We start from the raw sequence: 26,374 nt of genomic DNA on the forward strand, positions 1-26,374 counted from the left end.
CTAGTCGGAAACTCTCGCCCTCATAGGAGCTGAGAATAAAGCACTGAAACTTAACTTTTTACATTTTTCGAGTTTTCCTGGGGAGCGCTTCCACAAAAACAAATGGTCTAATATATCTGAATTTTATTTTTCTTTTCAAAACACAGATGCAGTAGATCCTGTAAATTTTATTGGAATTGCTTGACATGCATTTGTAAGTAATTGAAAAAGTAATTTATGCTGTAAGTAAGTAATTAATGTTGCACAATTAAAAGTGTGCTCTTTTTAAAGATATGAAGAAAAATCAAATTAAAGAGGACCATTTTGAGATTGCTCTTTTTAATTGAGACAATATTGACGAAAACTTTTTTGACTGGTTTTTCAACTGGAAAAAATTTAGCAATTATTTGGGCTATCAAGATGCCACTTGCATACAGTGACGGATACAGCAGATTGTTTTGGGAGGGGCCATCCGAAATTTTTGAACAAACTCCCCAGGGCCGAATTTAGCTCCATGCCGCCCCTAAGCAAATTTGAAATCTGCCGCCCCCCCTGTAAAAGAAGCAAAATATCCTTGACTCAAAAAAACGTAAAAAAGTGTTCCCCAGATTCAAACTGTCAAACTTATGAAGAAATGATGGCGTTTCACATTCTGAGGCGCCCGGACAAGGGCGTATATAAGGAAACAAACCGGTAGTTAATGCAGAATTAGCAAACCAGATGAGCGACAGCAGCAATGGTGCGGTTCAACTCAAAGATTGAGGGCAAAGCTAAGGTATTTTCTAGTAAGTTACCACCCTAAAGCCAGGGCTAAGGCAGAAACCTGGCCGGCCTGGCTTTAGGGCGGTAACTTACTAGAAAATACCTTAGCTTTGCCATCAATCTTTGAGTTAAACCGCACCATTGCTGCGGTCGCTCATCTGGTTTGCCAATTCTGCATTAATTACCAGTTTGCTTGGCTCTCTTAAGAGATTTTTTGCTCTCCAGCTCATGTGATTCCTATTCCGGGCTGATGAGCGCTAAAAAGCACGAAACTGCAGTCCTCGGATGGAATAACTGAGCTGGCGGTGTATTTTAAGAATATATATAGTTGTTTTTATAGTTTTATGCACACAAAATGAATTTCAAATTAAATTATCTTACTTATTTTCTAATTCATTAATACATGCTACAAATTTTTTGAAAAATAGTTTACATTGCAGGCTGTTTTGTATTGCTAATAAACAAGTGTCTCTTGTCTTTGGTGTGAACAACTTTAAATGTTGATATAAGAAAACTTGCATTTAAATCAATAAATCAGTTTAAAAATTATTTCAATTATAATAAACAGACATATTTTAACAGACCTATTTATTTTAATTAAGTATTAAAATGTGCAACATTATGCATACAAATTGTATGTGTTTACATATTAGTGTGCTTTTATCGAATACAGTTTTGGCCAGTGGTTAAATTCAGTTTTGGCCGGGTTTTGCTAGTGGCATGGCCAAAATAGGTTTTATCCGACCAAAACTACAACTCTGCGCCCTGCATGATGCTTTTTCTAATAAAGTAACCTTATCTTGTGCTCTACGTAGTGTTTATTATTAGTCTACTCATATGAAATTAAATATTTTACCATTCATATTTTTACTGTGAATTTTATTTTGTTTGTTTGTGTCTAAATTTTTGGGACAGGGTGTAAGTTCACTTATACTGCAAGAACTTATAATGGAAGTTAAAATAAGAATTTAAATATAACAAATTTTTACTTATCTTGATATTGTACCCAAATGTAGCTGTCATGTATACCTCGCTGCTTGAAAAAAATCTTCATCTTACCTTGTACTTTGGGCAAAGACAGGAAAATGTTTCAAATAATATACCCAATATCAAAGGGTGTGTGTGGGGGGGGGGGGGAGTTAGGTTTCTCATAAAACTAAATCATCCCAATCCAATAAAAGAATAGCAAAGATTTGTATCAAGTAAAACAGATTACCAGCAGTTTTAAAATACTGACTTTTATGGACCAGTTTTATGCCATGTGAGGTGGATGGGCCCCATGGAATGACAAAAATATGTGCTTTTTACACAGCACATTCTGCGATTGTAACAATTCAAAAAGGGGTTCTTACAAATGGGTCGGGCTTACTATCCTAATACTTTTAAATCAGGCCCTATAAATAAGTGAATTCATAAATGAATACATGATATAATAAATGCATGAATAAGTAAACAAACCAGACAGTAGGCTGTATGGGACAAAATTGTGAAAAAGGGTTGTAAAGTTCAAAGACAAATTAAAAGGCAAACACTTTAAATATCTTTAATTAAATGGTTGAATAAAGAACATACAATTAAAAATGTAAAAAATGAAAGACCATTTTTTTCAATTGAAATTTTTGGATAGTCGAATTATTTTTCTTATTATCCTTAAAAGTTTGATACTAAATATTTGTACAAAGTATGTATAATTATAAGATATTCAAATGTGTACATTTTATAATTTCCTCCCCCCTGAATTTTTTTAATAATCAACTATTTTTCTTACCTTATACATATATACATATTATATGTATAGAACACATTATATATATATTTGTTATTTTTGAAATTTAGAAACTTTAAAAAAATATTTTATGTAAAAATTTGTCAATACAGCATTTAATCAGAAAGGTTAATTGTTGAGAATATGCAACTTAAGAACAAATGATAAGTCAGTTTTTAAAATTTAAAAGAAAATCAAACCACTACAAATTTAGCATAAATATACACTGAAGGACTCTACTTTCTTACTTAATATGATCAGTACTCTCCACCTTTTGCTAATTTATCTGATTTTCTGACCAACTATAAATGTTGCATTCCAATGGTTTTGCGTGTGCGAAGTCATTTAATATGACATAAATTAAAAGTGCAATTATGCTGAAATTTCTTAGGAAAAATAACAATTGAAAATATCATTAATAAGTTAATGCAATAGTTTTATCATTTGAAAATTTTGAAACAAAAATTGAATAGCTCATCTCTTTAAGTCAGTCAATAACCTTTAAATATTTTTTTTTATAGTTCCAGTTTAAAGAAAAATTTAATTTATTTACATGTAAAATGAAAAGTAACTTTATGATAAATTACTGTATTTTAACAATCAACAAATATATGTTAGATTTATGGAGCAACAGCACAAATTCTGGTCAGTAGTTTTTGTTAACAAATTTTGCAATTTTAAATGCTCAGCAAAATTTTGGACATTGAAAAAGCACACTATCTACCACGCTTTATGTACAGTATCATAAAACTGTTAGGATTATAGTGATGCCAGGTATGAATGAACTAGACCAGTATACAGCCTGTTGTGTTTTGTTTCATTTTCTTTTTGTGGGATTGGATGAACTAATGGTACAGCTGATTAAAAAAAAAAGATTTAAAAAAAATGATACAAATAAATGCAATTTGTTTCATCCCATTTTGATCTACATCATGTCACTCCTATCTAAAAGTTCTTCTAGCTGTTTAGGAGAAATTACGCTGCTTTCATCAGTTTTAACAAAACCATCCACATCAGCAGCTTCCAGCAATTCCAACAACTCCTCTTTGCTTAATTTTTTTTCATCTTGAGCATTCAGAGAGTTTATAGACTTGAAACGCCCCTTTTGTATGATGGCTTTCTCAAGTTTACGCTTTGCAGTAGCCCTGTCCAAAATTCTTTCATCAATAGTGCTAGGCACTATTAACCTGTATACAACAACAGGTTTGGTTTGTCCAATTCTGTGGCATCTGTCCTGCGCTTGAAGATCAGCCTGAGGGTTCCAGTCAGAATCAAACACAATGACGGTGTCGGCTGAAGTAAGATTGATGCCTAAACCACCAGCTCTGGTACTGACTAAAAACAGGAAAGAGTCTGGATTTGTATTAAAATCAGTGATGTTCAAGTCTCTTTCTTCCAGAGACATAGAGCCTGTTAATAAGTTGTAAGGGTAGTTACGGAACGAGCAGTAGTCCTCTAAAATTGCTATTAAAGATGTAAACTGAGAAAATAATATAACTTTGTGCCCTCTTTCCTTGAGAGCAGGTAGCATGACATCCAAAACTAAAAATTTTCCACTATTTTTTACCAATTCAATATCAACTTTATATTCCAAAGAGTTTGTTAGAGGATAAGAGAGTAAATATGGATGACAGCATATTTTTCTCAAAATCATTTGCGAGTTTCTTGTATTAATATATATCTCTGAAAAACCATCTTTTCTCAAGGAGGAGCTATTGTTATATGTTTCGCTCCAACTTGTTGTTGCTGAAGAAGTAGTTTTAAAGTCTGTTTCATTTAATTCACGATAATTTAAATTTGAATTGCGTTTTCGTTTCCCTACAACTATTTCCGAATCTTCTTTTTTGGAAGCTCTCGCAACTTCTTCAATTGTTTTATTCAGTACTGCCGTGTAATACTCTCGCTGTAAAGCAGTGAGTGGAGCATGCACAATAACTTCTTTCTTTTTAGGCAATTCTAGCTCTACATCATCTTTGGTACGCCTCAAAAAAAATGGGGTCAATATCTGATGTATAGTTGACACAATCTGTCGTTCTTGCTCCTTAGCAACTATTTCTTGAGCAGCTCCGGATGCTGTAAGACGAGTGACATCAAACCAAGATTCAAAAATTTGAAGATCATCAAAAATTTCAGGTAATATAAAATTAAGAAGAGACCAAAGTTCACTTAAATTATTTTGCAAAGGTGTTCCTGTCAGTAGCAAACGATGGGTAGCATTGAACAATTTCAATTCCTTGACAAGCCTGCACTGATAATTTTTTATTCTGTGAGCTTCATCTATAATCAGAAGCTTCCAATCAAAAGCATACAGTTTTTTACGATCAATAAGTGAAATTTGAAAAGATGTAACAATGACAGGATAGCTAAATTTATTCCCGACTGGATATTTTTTACGAATCTTACTACATAAACTGTGCCTTACATCTCTATGTCCATGATAAAGTACAACAGGAATATCAGGAGCAAATCGCTTAAATTCTGCACACCAGTTGGGAACTGTTGATAATGGTCCACAAACAAAAAATGGTCCTGAAACTCCCATTTCAATCAAATGAGCTATGAATGCAATGCATTGAATAGTTTTCCCTAAACCCATTTCATCACCTAATATACCATTCACTCCATTTTCATACAAAACTTTTAACCACTCATAACCTTCCATCTGATAGGAACGCATTGTTCCACCACAAAACAAATCTGGTTGCAGTTGATTTGAGCCCTTTGGCTTATCCAATGATGGGGAATTGTCAACGTTTTCCAGGTTTGTCTTTTCTTTTTCAAATAAATCAACCACATCAACACGCATTCTTTTTCTTCGGGTTTTAACGGGAGAATCGATTGTTTTCTTTCTTTTCCCAGAATTATCAGGGTCATTTCTCTTGCTCTTTTTTTTCAATTTAGCATTCTTCCGGTTCAACTTGTCAGCCATAAACTGGGCATAAATACTGCTCCGACCAAGTAAAAGTTTTAAACGTTTATAACATTGTTCTTCCATCATTTCTTTCTCTTCTTGTAGCATCTTCTGTTTCATTTCTTCTTCTTCTTTGATAGCATTTTTCTCTAAACGTTCTTCTTCTTTGATCATTTCTTCGGTAATAACATTATTTGGCAATAACTTACTTTCATTGGAACTCTCAGTTTGTTCTAAAGAGTCCTTTGGATTGTCACCTGCCGGACAAGCATCAATAGATGTACTGCTATCCATATTGCAGTTAAAAGAAAAAGAGCTACAAGAAAAGGCAAGAAAACGTGAATTAAACAAGGACAATAATGGCTCAATATTAACTAAACACAAGACTAACAGATAACAGGATAGAGAAAATATGATCAGTGAGTCTACAATTTACTAGATAACTTGGTTCCTAAGATAAACTTTTAAAAATTTAAGAGTCTAAGCGAATAAAAAACACTACCTTCGATTTAAAATAAGACCTATTTATTAAGATAAAATTTTCTCATGAAGCTGCAATAACTGTCAGCAACTGTCTTTGCAACTATTAGCAATTGATTGTATTTGCAACAAATTATATGAAGAATGATATTGATTTACTGTATTACTGAAAATGGCTGTAAGGGGCCATATTCGTTGCTCCGAGGGGGAGGAGAGGTTGGAAAAATCTCTACATACACTTACTTGGGGAGGGGGGGGGGGCAAACCCATTCTTACTTAACACTTTCTAAGTCAATATTTTGTATCAGAAATTAAGTGGTTAAGTGGTCAGGCTGGGATGCTATCTCATTCACGTCTGGAAGTTAAAAAAACATATTGGGATGAACTAAGGTAGGTGCGGGTATTAAGGCCTGTAGGCAAATAAGTTCTAAACAACAAAAGTACAATTAAAAATGTTCGTTTCCACTCAAGGAAACACTGGTAGGTATCAAACACTCATAGATGGTCATTCATACAGGTCACGACTAGAGACGTACCAAGTAGCACTTTTTTGTTTTAAGAACCACCGACACAAACATGCTGAATTTTGAACTCATTGGAATATAGACCTCCATGTCCATATAATAGTTTTCAAAACAAAATTCCAGCTGAAATGTAATAACTCATAATTTAAAAGTTTTGTTTGTCAAAAATTTTACAAGGAAGTTACTTTTAAAATTAAAAATAAAAGGTATGACAGAATTAAAACTCATTATATCAATCTATTATAGTTCTAGTCCAAACATAAATTATTTTTAAAAGCTAATAAAACATTAAAAGCACAAATGTGCAGGAACACTACAGACATGTGCTTCTGCATTACAAGGAACATCTTTTTCAGTGCATAAAATGTGAGCTAAAAAATGAGTGTAACACCGGACAAAAAAATCCAACTTTTGTTGGATGTCTTTAAATCCATAAGCTCACATTTTGTGCATTGAAAAAGGTATTCCTTGTAACACCAAAACAAATGTTTGCAGTGTTCCTACACATTTGTGCTTTTAATGTTGTTTTAGCTGTTCTTTTTTGAGCAAAGCTATTTTTATATTTCTTACAAATAATTTTTATTTGTCGCGAAAATTTTATTAATAATATAAAAATTTCATATTTTCTATACTTACTTTTTTTGCCTCATTTTTAATAAATAAGTTTTATTAACTTTGGAGACATTAAAATAAATTCTCTATCTCTATTGACTCCATTGAAGCATAACAAACTTCAGTATTCTCAAAATTTTAATTTTAAATGATTGCAGTATAGTATACTAGCTCTTACCCGCGGCTTCGCTCACGTTGATGTAGTTTTTTTCAATTGATTTAAGTTAATGGTCATTACAGGCAGAGGTCAAATAGTTACCAAAAAATTGTTTGTCTCTACTTTCGCCGACATTTCAAATTGTCTGTCTGCTTAAATGTATCAAAAGGTATGATTAAGACTGAAAATTAGGGGGAAGGGGAGTAAATGAAATGTCGGCAAAACTGAGAAGACACCCAAAAACCACAAAAAATAAATCACGAAAACATTCAGGAGTTGTAAAGAAGTCATGGGTAATTCCCAAAAAATCCTATTCGAGTGAGGTCAACTATTCTTAAATAAAGTGAAACAGTTCCCTTATAATCCCGATCTCCATCAAATGCATAATATCCAACGCTACACCGGCAATCTAAATTATTGTATAATGTATAACTTCTTACTGTAGAAATCGTCCCAAAATGGGACCAACAATGATGCTACCCGAAATGTTTCCAATAAACAGTAAAAATTTGGCAATTGTTTGAAATTGTGTGCAAAGACAAAGTAATGGAAGTTTTTGCGCTGTTTATGAATTTGCGAATTAGTTGGCGAATTATTTTACGTGTTAACAAATTTAAAGAAATATTAAAGAAATGGCGATATTTGGTTACATGGTGAAAACCGAGAAACACAGTACTGCGTAAGATAAATAAGATAAATTAACGTTGTTTCGTCTTACTTTACAGTACTGCGTAGTCTTTAGCTTCAAAAACAGCGACAGTTGAAAAAAATGCCAAATGCCTTAGCTATTGAAATGATTCCACAAAAAAAGTTTGGCTAGATTCCAGCTGATCGATTAAATACCCAGTCAATACAAATAAATAAAAAAAAGACCATTAATTGCCTCAAAGTTGCATTAAAATGGAAAAAAAATCAGCCAAATCCATGTATTATTTTCCAATCTTGTGCAAAAATCTTACTTCAAGATTTGACTTGAGAAAAGTCTTGAACACAGGGTTGGGTTTTGGACTGTCCAAAACTGGTTTAGGACAGGACAGGTGGTTTTTACCGTCCAAAACTGTCTAAAACTGTCCAAAAGTGTCCGAAACTGCCTTAAACTGTCCAAAACTGTGTTAAAGTTAAAGGGGTGTAATCTAATCAATTTGTTTTCACTGCAATATTCATGATGCATAAATAAAGATATTAATGAGGTTTAATTAATCAGTATTTGATAATATTTTTCTTCAAAATGTTCATTTAAAAAACATTTTACTTAAAAAAAAATTGCCAATAACTTTTTCACAAAAACTTATTTAACAGTTGGTAGAGTTTTGAAAGAAAATTCAACACTACCAAGACAACTAATTTCAGTTCCATTCATTACGCAAAGGAATATTATTAAATATACAATATTTAGGTGCAAGAAAAAAGCTAAATTTTCTAAATGGATTTTGCATGATTTTTTAACAAAAATCATTTTTTAAATCTTAGATTAAAGAACAAGAAATTGATGATTAAACACTTATATTATAAAACTTCTGCTATTCTTTTTTTAGTTTACGTTTTTAATATACATTCTGTTACTAAAAAAAATTGTAATTTATTGCATTTAAGTCAATTATTGCACTATATTTTGAACACTTTCTTTTGCACACATGCATAAATGTCAAAAAATTTTGTTTATACAAAAAAAAAAAAAAAAACTCCTGCATACAAATTGAAATTTTTAATGAAGAATTTAATTTCTACTTAACTAGATTAAAATCAGCTGCATAAATAAGTTACATATATATTTATACCTGAATATTCACATTGAATAAATATATTAAATAGTCAATAAAATAATTTTGACACTTTTTGTTCTGTTTTTGATATTTTCTCACAAAATAGTTTTGGACATTTTCGGACACAAGGGTTTTGAACAGGATGGTAAAAACCTTACCAACCCTGCTTTCATTTGCACACATGCATAAACATAGAGAAATTTTGTTCCTTATATCAAAAATAAATAAACACGCATAAAAATTGAAATTTTTATCAAGAAGTCAACTCCTATGCAACTAGATTAAAATCAGCTGCATAAGTAAGTTGAATGTTCTCATTGAATAAATGTTCAATATAAAACATTACTTTGATACATTTTATGCTGTTTTTTGATGTTTTCTCACACAATACTATTTTTCTTAAAATATAGTTTTTGACACTTTCGGACAGTTTTGGACAGGACAGTAAAAACCAGGGTTTTTACCATGGTTTTTACCGTAGTGTCCAAAACCTTGCCAACCAGGGGCGGCATTTCAACATTTCATTTGGGGGGTCGAGTTTTTTAAACATGAATTTTCACAATATGGAATAAAATACCAGTACATTTTTTTAAGTAAGGTCATTAAAGAAATTCAAATTTTAATTTCCACGCTTTTAATTTATTTTATAGTAAACTGTAACGGAAAAGATCTTGATACTGCCGTTTCTAAAGTAAATTTTTAATGTTCGATTTTTGGAATCCAGAAAAAAAAAAAAGGAAATCTTGGTACTATATTCCGTCAATGTCCAGTGGCATGCTCTTTGGCAGTGTAGCTGAAGATGAAAGTCTTGCTTGTCCCATCATGCACCAAAAAAAAAAAAAAAATCTCTAACCTTCTGAGACACGAAAATGATCTTTCACAGTTAGCTGAGTTGATTGGAATTGGTGAAAAATAATTGAAGCTACAAAGTTATGTTAGAAAATGCATCTTTAAAAATTTTCTCTTAAAAAAAAAACCACGCAAGTTTAAAATTTGTGCTCTAGTCTTCATTTTTCATCATTGAAGTACACTGGCTCTTCATAAAACAATTCTTTTTGCTTCGTTCAACAACTTTTACATGTAACTGAAATATTTTATTTATCTTGTTCAATAACCTGCACATATAATATTGAACTTAGATTTATCACTAAATCTTGTGTTAATTTCATTAGAAACTGAATGAATCTATTATTTGATACAAAATATTGAGCCAATCATAGGACTTTGCATCATCATGTGAATTTTTGTCACTTGTTTAAATATTTTTTTTAATGGGTCTAATAATTCCAAATTAACAAGAAACTCTTAATAGGAGCTCAATCAAGAGTTCTAGCTTTAACTTTTGAATACCATTTTGTACCTCTCAGTTTAAGAAATACAAAAGTAAACCCAACAAAAGTACTTGTTGATGCACGAATTTTTTTTTCAAAAATAGCGTGTCTTTTGTAAGAAGTTTCCATGAAAGTATACAATGTATTGAATTGCTCAAATATGCCTCTTAACAGAAGGAATCAATGTTCACTCACTAACTGAACGTACATTTTAAATATAATCGCAACAATGAACTCAAAATACCAAGGAACTTCTCGTAAAAATCGGGCCAGTCACACCTGTGCACTGCCCTTTCACATTAGAAGCAGAAGCATCATCTTAACTCTGAACTTAAAAGTATGAGGCATTTAACCCATATGAGGAAATTTCTTCTTCAGTTGAAACAAACTTATTCTCCATCTGTTTTTTATTCTGGAAGTTCTGAAAATGATTCATGAATTTCTAAGTTATTACCCTAAATAGTGAAAAACAGTTGCTCGTGTCTGGACAGGTCTCGAATTTCATCAACTTTTACTAAAGATCGTCTGCAGATTATTTTTTTTTAAGTATTGCATATGATTACTGATTCGCGCGTTATGTGAATTGAATTTCCCGATTTCTTAATATTTTGCGCAAAATATTTGGGGGTGCAACCGCCCCCTCTTGCTCCCCCTATTTGCCGCCCCTGTTGCCAACCCTGCTTGAACAGTCACGAAAAGCAAAGATAGTCAACAATACAATAGTCGCTATCGACAGGGAGTTGAGATGATACACTAAATATTGTATTGAGTTAAGGAAAGCCTTCGAACATGGAACTAAAAAGCTCATAACTCGTTTTTTATTCTACTTAGAAATTTCGAATAGGTGCCATCTTCAGCAGAAAAATCAGAGCTTTCGATGGGCATATAATGTTAATATGTGCAAGTATTTTTTCTTCCCCATATTAGAGAATTTATACTAAAATTGTGTTTTATTGCCCCCCTAAGGGGGTTTTGCCCCCATAATGGGACGAAAACTACCCTATGTGTTATTCTGATACATAAGCTATATTATTGTAAAGTTTCATCAAAATCCATTCAGTAGTTTTTGCGTGAAAGAGTAACAAACATCCATACATCCATACAGACAAACTTTCGTATATATAATAGTAGTAAGAAGCTTGCACTATTTTATTGATTGTAAAATCTGTCTTGAACAATATTCAATTTTTTCAACTACTCAGTATTGGCCGAGTATCTGGTCAAAATTTGGCCGAGTACTGAGTACTCGGTACCCCTCTAGTCATGACATATTGCGACGAGATCCATTTGCGTGGCGTAATCAAGAGCTGAAAAATATTGAACTTATGTTTCTGAAAGATTTTTACGTTATCTAACAACAAATAGATGCTCACTGTCAGATGTAAAGATATTTAGAGATGGCATCCACCCTTTTTATGTTGCATGAACGAAGGTGCATTTGGTAAATGTTCATTAGAGAAGATAGACAGTACCGATTAATTATTGACAAATGACTACTTATTGACAAAAACAAACAATCAATTGAAAAGTTGAATAAAATATGACAACGTATATGGGCAGTTCTCAAAAGGTGGGAGCAAACACAGACTTCAACTTTGAAGCTTCAACACCAAATAACTTTCATTTTAATTAACTCAAAAATTTTTGAGTTAAATTATAATACTGTATAGAGACAAGAATTGACATAAATTATGGAAAAAATGCTCTTTAAATGCCCTTAAAAAAATATTTTCTTTGCTAAAAGGCGCAATTTTGGACATACCAAAACGTTAACTGAGCAAATATACCATTAAAGAAAATTTTTTTAAAATTATTTCCATACGTTTCAAAAAAAATTTAAAGGTATGAATCTTACACTGAATAATTTTTTGTTAATATTTTACACAAATAACAAAAGTAAAGACAGATTATTCACTTTGTAAACGATTTTAGAAAATATTAAGTTTGAAATTTGATGCATGTCCAAAATTTACGATCTTTACAATGCTATTTTTTGAGAACTAACTATATGATGTTTTCATTTTAAAGGTGTTTATCAAGCCTCAGAATCAATTTTTAATTGTTTAAAAGTGTTTTCATAAGCTTTTATGCAGTATCTTAGAAGAAAAATAATTTTTTTTAAACGTACATGTGAGATGTCCAAATAGCGTTACGATCTTGACGCCGATAATTCTGTCCATTTATTCAAAATTTTTGATGATCTACTGTCTTCTAACCTCAATAAAAAACGTTATTATAATGTTATCTTCTTTAATCCATTGGTATTTTGCTAATTAATATGTTACACATTGAACAATACATAAATTACAGTAGAAACATGGCTGCTTATGATCGAACCGAAAGCCATTTTGCGCTAAAATCGCCAAGCAAACCTCCGTTGGCGACAGCACAGTATACGATAAGCTAAAGGTTACCAGAGGGGAATTCCAATTTGACAAATGTAGTTTATCGTCAGCTGTACCAGTTTTGGCGACTTTATCACCTGCGCTAGCATTCCCCCCCCCCCCCCCCCGCTTTTATTATTTTAGAATTCTTTTTCTCTTCTTTCTTTTGGAAACATAATTTAACGATCTCCAAATAGAAATACGAATTTCTTTCTTGCAATAATTTTTTTAGACATTTTAATCCTTATGGCATTAGAAAAAATATTCATTATTAAAACTGATGTCACTTTTTACAATTGTATTATTTTTAATTTGAAGCTTTTTTTTAACTTTGCATCAATTTCTTCAAAATCATTCCAAAACTTTATTTTATGTAAGGAGCAGCATGTATAGCCAGCCATTCATGTATTTCATTAATTATCCTCTTTATTATTAAATTTCAAAATTTAAAAAGTAGTAAAAAAATTTTCATTGGAAAAGTTAAAAATCAGATTAACAATTGTCAAAAATGGTGAAACTTACGTTATGATGATGTCCAAAATCCGTTACCTACAGGTCAACAATGTCCAAAATCTGTTACCTACAGACTGCTGATTTAATTTGCTAATTAACAATTTTTACAATTACCTGCTGTCTTTTCATGTTTATATATTGTGTTCTAGGTATGCATACTATAGAATAAAATCAAAATTGATGTCAAATCCGAAAATTTTTGAAATTGCTCAAAGTTAACTTTTTTGTTCCCACCTTTTGAGAACTGCCCATATAAAGTACAAATTCAGAATGAAAAAAGGATAAGGGGGGCCAAATTGTTGTTCTAAACAAAAAAGATTATATCAACAAATGCAATAACTTAATTTTAGACGGGCCATATGAAAAAATCAAACAAGATCCTTGTGGTAAAGAATTAAAAACTATCAGTAACGCCATTAAGTCATCTCCGTTGATTCCAGATTTTCATAAAAAACGCTTGATTCCTTCTGTTGCACAATGTTCCAGATTCTACGCTTTGCCTAAAGTGCATAAACCACTCATTTCTCTCCGTCCCATTGTTTCTAACATTGGTAGTGCTTCTTACAAATTGGCCAAATTTTTAGTTTCCGTTTTTTCACCTCTTCTTTCCAGCAACTGTTTTACTGTTCGGAACTCTCTTGACTTTGTTCGCAAACTTCGAATTTTTCAGTTAAATAACCATAGAATGGCTTCTTTTGATGCGAAATCACTCTTCACTAACGTGCCCGTTGAAGGTGCGTTAGACTGCCTTAAAATGAGATTAACTGAACATCACTTTTCCTACTTTGAGATCAATGAATTGTGCAATTTAACACATTCTTGCTTAAAACTAACTACGTTTGTTTTAGACGGTAATTTTTTCCGGATGACTGAAGGTCTTGCTATGGGCACCCCTTTGAGTCCAATTCTAAGTGATTTGTACATGCACTATTTCGAACTTAAATTATTTAAAATTATACAATTTGATTTTTACGTCAGGTACGTTGACGACATTTTTGTGCTTTTGGACTCGTCTGTCAGTGACCTTGATAACCTTTTATCCATCCTAAATACTATTGACCCACATATTCAATTTACTGTTGAATTGGAATCTGGTAATCATCTTTCTTTTCTTGATATGTCCATCACTCGTCATAACAATATGTTTACAACTACTGTTTTCCGTAAACCCTTTGCTGTTTCTCTTCTCCCCACAAGTTATCCGTTCATCCTCCTAAACAAAAATTGGCTGCTTTTCGATCTTTTATTTACCGTGCTTTAGCCATTTGTTCAAATTCCAATTTACTTTCATCAGAACTGAATTACCTACGAATTATTGCGGTTGATCGGGGATTCACATCAGATATTATTGATACCATTTATAAGAAGCTATGTAGCTCAACTAACAAAAATCAAACACTTGCTCCTGTGAACTATTCGAATTCCGTTGTCTTACCCTTTTTTCCTAAAATCAGTCTACAAATTGCAAAATCTTAAAAAAGTTTCATTTTTCCGTCTCTTTTTCTCCTGTTAATAAATTAAAATTTTCACAGCTTAAACACCCTGTTCAGAACCTTGACAAATGGGGCATTTATAGTGTTTCCTGCCAGTGCAAATTGGCCTATATTGGGCAGACTCGACGATCCCTCAAATTCCGGATAAAAGAACACCAAAATTACGTCAAAAAACAGGATCTCAAACGCTCCTCTATTGCTCAACATTGTTGGTCTTGCGGTCATAATTTTATTTTTTCTTCCGCCAAAGTTATTCACGAGTGTTCGTCTATTTATGATTTAAGATTTTTGGGAGTCATATTACATATGGAAAAATGCTAATTTAAGCGTCAATGATTTGTCTAGCACTCCGCCTTTTCCTAATGTTTGGAAGTCTGTTATTTGATTTATTTTTTGTCCGTGACGTTTTCTCCTGAGTGCAACTGTCCTCTGTAGTTCTGACGTAACCTTGACGTCATCGTTTCCGGTACTTGCTCTCATATCTTTTACAACTCGTCTCTCATTCCAATGTTCGCCTCGACTGTGTTTTAGTCGGGTTGAACCTGTCTTCGTTTTTAATTGCACTGATGATGGCACTTGTATTTTAGAGTGCCGAAACAGCTGTTTGCTGGTTTTTTAACCTTTTTTCATTCTGAATTTGTACTTTATATACGTTGTCATATTTTATTCACTATGCAGTACAAAGTTTCGACTACTTTTTATGAATTGATGATCTGTAATGAGTAATTATGTCAACAATTCATATTGTGACTAGATATCAATAATTTCATTCAAAATTTGAAAGGTTTACGGAAATATGTTTTTTTTTTTGGCAAGATTTGAAAAAATAACGAATAATTTAGTTAGAGGATTAATGTGCATTTAAATGGAACTTTATATTTTTGGCATGTTTTGGCTGAGTTATAGATTGCTTGGGGAGATTGGAAATAGATGTTTAATTTAGTTTAAAAATTTGTTTTTCATTTTTAATGCAGCCTTTAATAATTATTTATGACATGTAAGAGAAATAAAAGGAGTGGATTATTTACCATTTGATAATTTTTTAATGTCATTCAATTACTTGCAGGCACGGCTGGGTTTTGGACTGCCCAAAACTAGTTTAGGACAGGACAGGTGGTTTTTACAGTCCAAAAGTGTCTGAAACTGACCAAAAGTATGCTAAAACTAAAGAGGTGTAATCTAAATAATTCATATTTACTGCAACATAAATAGATTTTAATGACATTTAATTAATGAGTATTTGATAACATTTTTCTCCAAAATGTTCATTTAAAAAATGTTTTACTTTAAAAAAATTGCCAAAAAATGTCTTACATAAAAACTTCCTTATGTAACAGTTAATTGAGTTATGAAAAGAAATTCACGACACTACCAAGACAACTAATTTTAGTTCCATTCATAACTCAAAGGAATATTTTCAAATGTGCAAGGGGCCTCGGTGGCAATGTAGTAGAAGCTGTGTCTTCTAAGCCAGAGGTGCGGGTTCGATTCCTACCTCGCCCTGGGTGTTCTTCCATTGTTATGTATTGTAAATCTCTCATTTGTATTGTTCTGAGAATAAAATTTGGAAAAACGTTGTGGATTATCAGAGGTATAAAGCTTCTCGGCTCAGAATAGTAAAAGACCTCAATGTGTGTCATCAAATCAATGTGCAATATTTAAGAGCAAAAAAAAAAAAAAAAAAAAAAAAAAAAAAAAAAAAAAAAAAAAAAAAAAAAAAAAAAAAAAAAACCTTATTTTTTTTAATGATTTTTGTAAATAAGTTTTACATTACGTTTTAATGAAAATTATTTTTTAAATTATAGATTAAAGAACAAGAAATTAATGATTAAACACTTATATTTTAAAACTTCGGCTATTCTTTTTTTAATTCATATTTTTAATTTATTGCATTTAAGTTAATTATTGCCAGAGTTGGTATAAAAACCGGTTTTTTTGACCCCCCCCCCACTTTTTTTGATTTAAACTGGGTTTATTTGACTTTTATTACTATTTGTAAAGAAAAACAATTTTATTTTGGGAAAATCATGAAGATTTTATGAACTATAGTAGAACCTTGATTCTCCAAGCTAATTGGTACCGCTAGTGCATCGGATGTCGGAAATCTCGGTTAGTAGAAACTTTGTACAAAAACCTGTCAGGATCTCAGATTAAAAAGTATTAATTAAAATACAATAGAATATTGTTAAAGGATAAAAATGAGCATGTAAAAAGCAATGCTTTACAGTAAAAACTAAAATAGAAAATAACTTGTAGTAAATTAAGAAATATATATATATATATATATATATATATATATATATATATATATATATATATATATATATATATATATATATATATATATTTTTACAATGCCAAGTTAAATATTGAAAGATGCATTTAAAGAAACAAACTCCTAGAAAATAATCTTATTTTCAAATTGAAAACTCTTTATTTATTAAATTAAAAGTTTAATCGGCTTGGTTAACAGAAACCTTGGTTAATCGAGGTTCTACTGTAACTGTTAAGGAATGTTTAATATTTATATTTGTACCTATTTTCTTCGCAATTAAATAATTAAGAGTAAAATCTTGTAATTTCATTTTCTCTTAACTACTTAAGAGATTTCTATTGGATAATATTGTTTGAAAATCTTTAGCTCTTATAAAAAATACAATACGTAAATGGGTCTTGGTATAAGTAATCAAAGCAATAATTTATTGTGATAGTTCAGACATTATTAACTTAACCAAATATAAATTCTTGGAAATTAATTTCCTCAAAATCATAGCTATCTCCTATAAATAAAATAATAAAAGTAAAATCAAGGTCACGCATTCTTAAACATGTGGAAAGTATTTTGCATATCTACAAATGAGTCTGATGTACATTATACAACTTTAAAAATCAAAAGATCAATGGATATTTTGTTTAAAGTTTTTAAAAAAGTTACAAATCATGTAATTTGTTTACCTAATGCCCCAAAGCAGAATACTTAACGATGTTCTGCAACAAAAAATCATTTGACCAAAATTGTTCTGCAAGTACTTCAAGCATTGTATTCACAAGCAACCTATGTGACCTTTTCCACAAATCCCTGAAATCAAAATCGTTCCATACAGGAGATTTTTTTTATTTATTTACAAGATTCCGAACTTAGGTGTCAAATCACTTTTTTTTGTGTTAATTTTACATTGCATGAAGGAGCAATTAAAATAAATAAATTACTAAATAAAATGAGTAGAGTTAGGGTAGCACATAATAAAACACTTCAAAACTTTCTAAGCAACTGAAATATTATCAGGATGCAAAAGGATTGAAATTTCAAACAAGACACGCAATTTTCGGCAATGGATGTGTTTCATTTTTCGTACGTTTCCAAAACATACGTTTATGGAGGAAATTGCAGTGGGTGAAGATCAATTAGGAAAAATTTCTTAAGGGGAACCAAAAATGCTAGAAAAATCAAAATCTTTTCAGATATGACATTTCTACAGAAAATCTGCTGAAACTGCAGATTTTCTACAAATATGTTCCAACTCAAGATAAGAATTTTGTACAAATTCTGCAGATTTCTTCAAGTTCCTGGCAGATGCCTTATTGAATTCAACATTTTCCCTGAGCTTTCCGCCAAATTATCGTAATTTCTGAGAATTTTAGAATTTGTTTTCTAATTTAAAGAAATTTGCAGAATTTGTGCAAAATTCTGTCTCGAGTCGGAAAATATTTGTAGAAAATCTGCAGAAATTTTACAGAAATCTGTAGAATTTCTGCAGAAAATTTGTCAGAGTTTTCTCCTCACATTTGAACAGAATTGTTCTGCAGCTCAAGCATTTGTTCTGCGTTGTAAGTCGCAAATTTAGTAGTATTCTGCTTTGGGGACCTAATGTATCAATGACAACAATTATAGAAACAGGACAAGTAGGTTTTAAGAAAATCATTATGTTTTCCACTGTAGACATTTTTTCTCCTAGTTTAGTGTAAGTCCAAGCAGGGTTCCCGAATCACATCCCTCTTAAGGCACTCAAATATAGCCTAAAGTGGCGCTTTAAATATTTCAGCATCAAAGAATTTTCGGAAGAGAACTCCCGAACCTCTTCCTCTGAGTTCACCACAAATGTCCTAAATTTCAATTTTTAAGGCTTCAGTTTCTAAATTGTTTTGTAGGAATAGTACCCCTCTTACCTATAAACATGACTTATGACCACCGAAAATTTTTAATACTTTTAATTTTGGAAACGTTTTGACAAAATCTTCCTAAACCCTTCCCCCTTAAGTCATCTAAAGATAGCCCAAAACAAAGCTCTTAAAATTTCAGAAACTAAAATATTTCGGGCTGGGGGTGCGGAATCCCCCCTCCCTCTCATTGTGTTTACTAAACGCAGTGTAAGTTTTTGTTTAAGAACTATTTTTCTATTAAGAGAGCAACTCCCTTCCACACATCGCCAAAGACAACCCAAAGTTTTAAGACTTCAATTTTGAAAATGTTTCGAGAAAGACCCCTGAATTCCCTAACTCTTAACTCACTCAAAAGTAGCCAAATTAGCATTTCAATACTTCGGGGAGAGAGACCCCCCCCCTGAACTCTTTCCTCTAAGTTCACTAAATTTTACTTAAATTTGCGGTTTCCCCTTTCCATCACCGAAGATTTAAGAATTTAAATTCTAAAACGTATTGAGAGAAAGCCTTCGAATTTTCTTTTCTTAAGTCTTCCAAAGATTACCTAAAGCTGAGTTCTGAATACTTCAGCTTGGCATATTTTTTGAGAAAGGAGAACCCCGAACCCCAAGACGGTCCAAAGTTGCGCTTTTAAGACTCCAATTTCGGAATTTCGCCTAAAGAGAGCCACCTCCCTCCCTCTTGACATTGCCAAAGACAGCCTAAAAGATTTAAGACTTCAATTACAAACACTTTTCGGGAGAGGGTCGCAAATGTCCTTTAACTTAAGTCATTTAAGTATAGCCTCAAATAGTTTTTAATACATCAGCTACAAAACATTTTCATGTTAGAACACGAACACCAAAACCATCTCTCATCAATTCACCAAAGATGGCCTAAATTAGTGTTTCTAAGACTCCAATCTTCGATTCTTTTTTAAAACCCACTTTTACATCATTAGAGACAGCCTAAAACTTTCTAACTTTTAAATTTTTAAGAGTTTGCTGTGAAGAAATATCGAACCACTCCTAGCTTCAAAAATATTTTCAATTCAGTTTTTCGATATTTTATACTGTATAACCCATGAGTAACACTCCCCTCCCCCCTAGATTGTCCAAGATATCAACGTTTTAAGACCTCAGTATCGTGGGTTAATTTGCGGACAGATTACCCTCTTTGCAAGAGCAGAGTTTTTTCGCAAACTCGTGCTGCCGTTATTTTTCTCCTTTCCTTTCTCTCCTCCCCCCACCCATATTTCTATTCTAGCGAGTGTTCGATTCAATGACATTAGAATTTAGTGATTCCTCAAGTCTTTGTCAAAAATGCAGGAACGGTTTGCCCATCAGTGTTTCCAACCAGCTTGAAATCCCCCCCCCCTCGATTATTTATAAAACTCCTATTTTCATTAAAATCTTCAAAATCCTTGATAGTTTCTGTTTTACCTGGTATGTGGACACCCTTTGCTGTGGCGAAAATATTTCATCTTGTCAGCAATCACTCTCAAATTTTTCATTTATGCGTATAAAGTTTGCAAAAAAAAAACAAAAACAAAAACAAAAAAAAAAAAAAAAATGAAAAAAACGAAAGGATGATCGAAAATAGCATGAGAAAAGGCGAAATTTTCAATTAGAGTCGATAGCTTTGAAAAATCAGGGAGAATAGCGAGCACCTCCTCGGTCTGCAATGCAGTGAATTGGAAATAACAAAGCTATACCTAAAAAAAGTCAAACGGCGTGAGCCGAAAAGCCACCACTCCAAAAGCACATTGCAAACAAAACAAGCACATAGCGGAAAACCGAGAGAATGTTGATGTAAATTCGGGGTTATGGAACGGTCTAGTTACATTAAAGCATATTTTTCAAACACTCAATTTTTCTTTTTTCATTAAACATTAAAAGAAAGTCATTGAATTTCGTTCCGTCTCGGAAATTTTGTCAAGACGGAAATCCATCCTGAGACGGAAGGTCTTGCACCCATGAATGCTAGTACAATGTTTTATCAGAGAGAAAAAAATACTTTTAACACATTTTAGTAATGAAGACTCATAAAAATTCATGTTTATTGATTCTTCCACCATTCATACAATGAGACTTCTTTATTTTCTTTTCTTCTTCTGACTGCATCCTCTATCAGGGATACAAGAAGTGTGCAGGTATAAGTGCAAATTTTATGCCTGCTCTTAGTGTTCTTGGACTTATCTGGTTATTTTTTTTTCTCTTCTCATTTAAATATTCTAGTGGTAAGATATTTTTACACTATGTATCGCTTCAATGGTCCATAATCTATCTCAATAAATCTTAGTAATCAAGCAAATTATGTAGTACATAAAGTTTTGGTTGACATGCTTTTTGGACTATTTTGAAATGCAAATGACTGATATCAATTAAAAAATTATAAAAGAGTCACTTCGATTTTTTTCCATGTAATTTTAGAAAAACTTAGTTAGCCTTGTACTTATGTACCTAATAGGAAAGCTGCAAAGATATAAAAATAGAAGAAAAAAAAAATAAATAAATAAAATAAAACTTTAATCTTGCATTACTTAAGTTTCTAAATTTATTAAATCTGTAATTTATCTAAAGATTTGCTAGTTACTTTGCATTAATTAAATTTTATCCTTAGAAATAATATGTAAAACTTATGAAAACATTTGGGGAAAAAAAATGAAATTTCAAAAAAAAAAAAAAAATTTTTTTTTGAATTTTGGTTTTAACTAAGCAACCCTGATTATTGCACTATATTTTGAACACTTTCTTTTGCACACATACATAAATGTTGAAAAATTTGGTTTATGGGGAGGGGGGGGGGGACCTCTTGCATACAAATTAAAATTTTTAATGAAGAATTTAATTTATACATAACTAGATTACAATCAGCTGTATAAATAAGTTACATATATACTTGAATGTTCACATTGAATATATTAAATAGTCCCCCCCCCCCCAAAAAAAACTATTTTGACATATATTTCGATATTTTTTCACAAAATATAGTTTCTTAAAAAAATGGTTTTGGACACAAGGGTTTTGAACAGGATGGTGAAAACTTTGCCAACCCTGCTTTCATTTGTACACATGCTTAAACATAGACGTACCGAGTACTCGGTAACTACTCGGTTCTCAGCCTACTCGGCCAATGCCAAATTTTGATCAGATACTCGGCCAATACCGAGTAGTTGCAAAAAATTGAATGTTGTCCAAGACAGATATAAAAATTTATAAAAAGCTCAAGCATATATAATATTCTGCAATCATTTACAATTCAAGTTCACAAGTCAAATTTAAATTTTGGGAGTAATAAAGTTTGAAATGCTTCAATGGAGTAATTAAAAAAGTAAATGGAGTAAAATAAATTTTAATGTCCCCAAAGTTAATAAAACTTATTTACTAAAAATTGTGCAAAAAAGATAAGTATAGAAAATATAGAATTTTAATATTAAAAATGGATTTTTGCTACAAACAAAAATTAGTTATAAGAAATATAAAAATACCTTTGCTCTTAAAAAATAAAAGGAAATAAAACAACGTTAAAAGCACAGTGCAGGAACAGTGCAGACACGTGTTTTGGCGTTACAAGGAATTCCTTTTTCAATGCACAAAATGTAATCTCGTGGCTTTAAAGGCATCCGACAAAAGTCGGATTTTTTTGTCGAATGTCTTTACATTCTTTAGCTCATTTTATGCATTGAAAAAGACGTTCCTTATAACGCAGAAACACGTGTCTGCAATGTTCATGCACATTTGTTTTATTAGCTTTTAAAAATTATTTATGTTTGGCGAACTAGAACTGTAATAGATTGGTATAATTTGTTTTAATTCCAACTTGATTAAACATACCTTTATTTATTTTTAATTTTAAAAATAATTTTTTTTGTAAAATTTTTGACACACACACACATATATACATATATATATATATATATTAACAAAGTTTTTTAAATAATGCGTAATTAAATTTCACCAGGAATTTAGTTTTAAAAACTATTACATGGACAAGGAGGTCTATACTACTATTCCAAAAAGTTCAAAATTCATCAAATGTGTGTCGGTGGTTTTTTAAAAAACATAATCGGTACTCGTTACCTCGGCCGAATAGCGAAAGGCCGAGTACTTGGTAACTCTACTTGGCCACAGTGCTACTCGGTACGTCTCTACTATTATCAAAAATAAATAAACTCATGCATACAAATTGTTAGTTTAATTAGTTTAAACTAACAAAACAAAAGTTTTAATAAAGAATTCAATTTTTATGTAACTAGATAAAAATCAGTTGCATAAATAAATTGACTGTTCACATTGAATAAATGTTCAATATAAAACATTACTTTGATACATTTTAATCTGTTTTTGGGGATATTTTGATAGTTGGGAATCTGGTGATATCTTTCTTCATTGGCATCAATTTTTGGCTCCAGCCCCTGTGCGAGAGGTATTTTCCTTTGCAAATCAAAACAAAGAGATCGGAAACAGCTATTCACATAGGGTTACTATAAATCAGCAGGGTTTCCAAAATAAAATTATTTATGCCAAAAATGAAACGACTGCACCAGATTCCCAATTATAGAAATATCCCTCTGTTTTTGATGTTTTTAAACAAGGGACAGGATGGTAAAAACTGGTTTTTGTCGTGCCCAAAACTTTGCCAACCCTGCCTGAAAGGGTGGAAAATCAAAAATTCATTACCATATCAACTTTGTATCAGCAAAAATGCCAATTTTGTATCAGGTGAAGTCATGGTTTTGTAACAAAATTTTTAATTTTATACAGTCACTACACAGCACGTAATTTTTCACCCCTTTAATAGGCAATTTATACGAAATTTGAGCTTAAAAAATTAATTACGAGAAAACTAATTTGCATTTAAAAAAACAAAACCATAGGTGCAAACCACCGGGACTCGAAGTAATTTTGTAGAAAATTTCAAGGCTGTAGGTTCTATGGTCTCTCCTGGATGCAGGCTCGCCACCGACTTCCTTTCAAAATTTTCTTTGACTTTACTTTTTTATTTAATATAAAGCAGGGTTCAAAAATATGATATTTTTGAAAATATCCGATATTTTGATAATCGGATATTTTCAAACAGCATAAACTTAAGTCTTCAAAACATTCTTTATTTCCTTATATTGTTAATACAATATGTAGTCTTAAAATTTCTTTTATTATTTATATCTAACATTTCATTTCACATTTTAATCAATTTTAATGGAATTAATTTAGTATTAGCTGTTTTTCTCACTTTTCTTCTGTTGGCTAGTTTTACACAGATGATTCAGAAATAAAGAAAATATGTATTAGTTGGCACACAGTTATAACACATTTTCTTTTTTTCTGACCAAAGTTGATTAAATTATGCATTTTTAATCTGAAGTAAAATTGGGACATTACTAATAATTTTATGAATATAAAATGAAAAAAGCATACTAAATTACTTTGTTACCTTAATGATGTATTGATACATCATAAAAATAAAGTACATAATTTTTTGGTTAGTTAAAAAAAAAAAAAGAATATTACTATTATTAATATAATTTTCATGTTGAAAATACCGTGGCTGAAAAAATAAATATAGAAAATATCAAAATATCATGATATTTTCAAAATAAATATCAGATATATATCATGATAAATATCGACCGATATATATCGGCGAACCCAGATATAAAGAGATACAAAGCTGGAGAGAAAAAAAACCCCCTTCAAAAAACCTGTCTTCCAGGTTTTCAGAGTGAGTGGCCACCTTGGTTCAGTGGCGTAGTGTGCGGCACTTTGCTAGGGGCGGCAAATTCTGTAACACTACATTAACATCGAAAAGGCATTTTTTACGAGACGGTGCTTTGCTAAGGATGTATCACTAAACATCAAAAATCTTTTTTTTTTACATTTCAGCTCTAATCTGTTTCGGGGAAATTTTTCTCATTGAGGCACGAGCACAAAATAACGCGACCCCCCCCCCCATGCGATCACTGATGGCGCTGATATAGAAAGACAAGAAGAGTGAGGACAATCTCCATGGAGAGGATTATAAATCACAAAGATCGACAAGCAGGCAGGGACAGATTGGTTCCCATAAGAGGGCGCCAACCTTAACTACCAAAGGGCACGAAAGAACTGAGGTTCAAGGGCACAAACAATGCAAAATTTAGGATTCCTCCAAAATTTAAAAAATGCAAAACTTTGCAAAGAATTAATTGTTGAAAAAATTTGAAACTTCATTTTTTTCATCCTGAAGGTAAGTATATAATAAACAGACAAAAAATCATAATCTAAAACATTGACCTTCAAAATTTATTTTTTATTGGTTGATTTGATATGGAATGACCCTTTTAATATTTTCTCATACTACAATTTCACTAAAAATCTAGTTTTAGACAGTTTTGGACAGGACAGTAAAAACCAGTTTTCACCAAAGTGTCCAAAAGCTTGCCAACTCTGAAAATTATAGGTATAAATCATACGTATAATCATTACACACATAAAAATTAAAGATTCTATAAAAAAAAAAAAAACAGAAGAGCAACTTTTTCAAGTTATTTTCTGCGCTTTATGTAAGCCCAAACAATAAAAAACTCGCATGCAATTGTCTAGAATTATTAAATGCCGAATTTTGAAAGGGGGAGGGGGGAATAAATGATCACAACCTATAGAAATGACAAAATAATAAATATTGAAATTCTTTTAACGTTAAAAAGAATTTAATGAATTAAAAGAATTTAATGTTAAAAAAAAAATTCTGCTTAACAAGATAGGAAATTTTAATTCAGGAGAATGAATTTGGAAAATAAAATTATTAATAAAAAATGTTGAAAAATTCACTTCTTTCAGTTTTTTTGAAATAGTACAATATTATTCTTGTACATTGAAATTCATTTTAATTAAAAAAAAAATCAATTATAAGTTTTGAATTATGATCAAATTCTGGTGCTATCAAGAAATTTGTTTAGAGAGTACGATACTTTTTTCTTTTTACACTAAAAAATTGTATTTTCAAAGAAAAAGGCGTTTTTTCGGGGTAAGATGTTACTGTCATTCAATGAGCTGTCGCTAATCTTTCTGTATTCAGGAAATCAGAATAACTAAATAACTTTTTAAAAGCAAAATGGTAACCTTCGAAATTTTTTAAGCGATGCAATAAAAGTTAATAATAAAATATCATTTATGAAAGAAAAAAGCGGAATTCTTGCTCACTTAAGGGAATAAAAGCATAATTATATGGGACACTGGAACTTAAATCTACAACTTTTGATGCACATCAATAAGAAAATTTCGTTTTTAGAAAGATAATAAATTAATAAAATACCTTTTTACTTGCTAATACTTTGAAAATAACAAATAACTAATTATGTAATAGGATTTCTTTCACGTTCGGGCGAAACTTCGGGACTACGAGAGGCGCGAAAAAGTCTACGGAGAAATTAGCTGAGTTGGCTTCTTCAGACGAACGCTAAATCAGACTGCTGCTTCAACATTAAGCATTAATAAAAAATGTAAACTTGTATCAGTGTTCATTGTAATATTATAAATCTTAATTTTTTCAATATATTTTGGCACAATGTAAATATTT

At 31.3% G+C, this 26,374-nt stretch overlaps 1 protein-coding gene across 1 annotated transcript; it reads right to left on the reverse strand.

The window, feature by feature from the left end:
• Window positions 1–1,450: 1,450 nt before the first annotated feature.
• LOC129231430 (lymphocyte-specific helicase-like) lies at window positions 1,451–26,213 on the reverse strand. The gene is made up of 2 exons (XM_054865748.1): window positions 26,111–26,213; window positions 1,451–5,733 (listed from the first exon to the last, which is right to left on the reverse strand). Exon 2 carries the CDS (start codon window positions 5,709–5,711, stop codon window positions 3,432–3,434), a length of 2,280 nt encoding a protein of 759 aa, XP_054721723.1. The 5' UTR covers window positions 5,712–5,733; window positions 26,111–26,213; the 3' UTR covers window positions 1,451–3,431.
• Window positions 26,214–26,374: the final 161 nt, after the last annotated feature.

This window comes from Uloborus diversus, chromosome 1, assembly GCF_026930045.1.
Source record: "Uloborus diversus isolate 005 chromosome 1, Udiv.v.3.1, whole genome shotgun sequence".
NCBI lineage: Eukaryota > Metazoa > Arthropoda > Arachnida > Araneae > Uloboridae > Uloborus > Uloborus diversus.

Coding starts and splice junctions, on each gene's coding strand:
- LOC129231430 (XM_054865748.1), bottom strand. CDS start 5,711: ATGGATAGCAGTACATCTATTGATGCTTGTCCGGCAGGTGACAATCCA.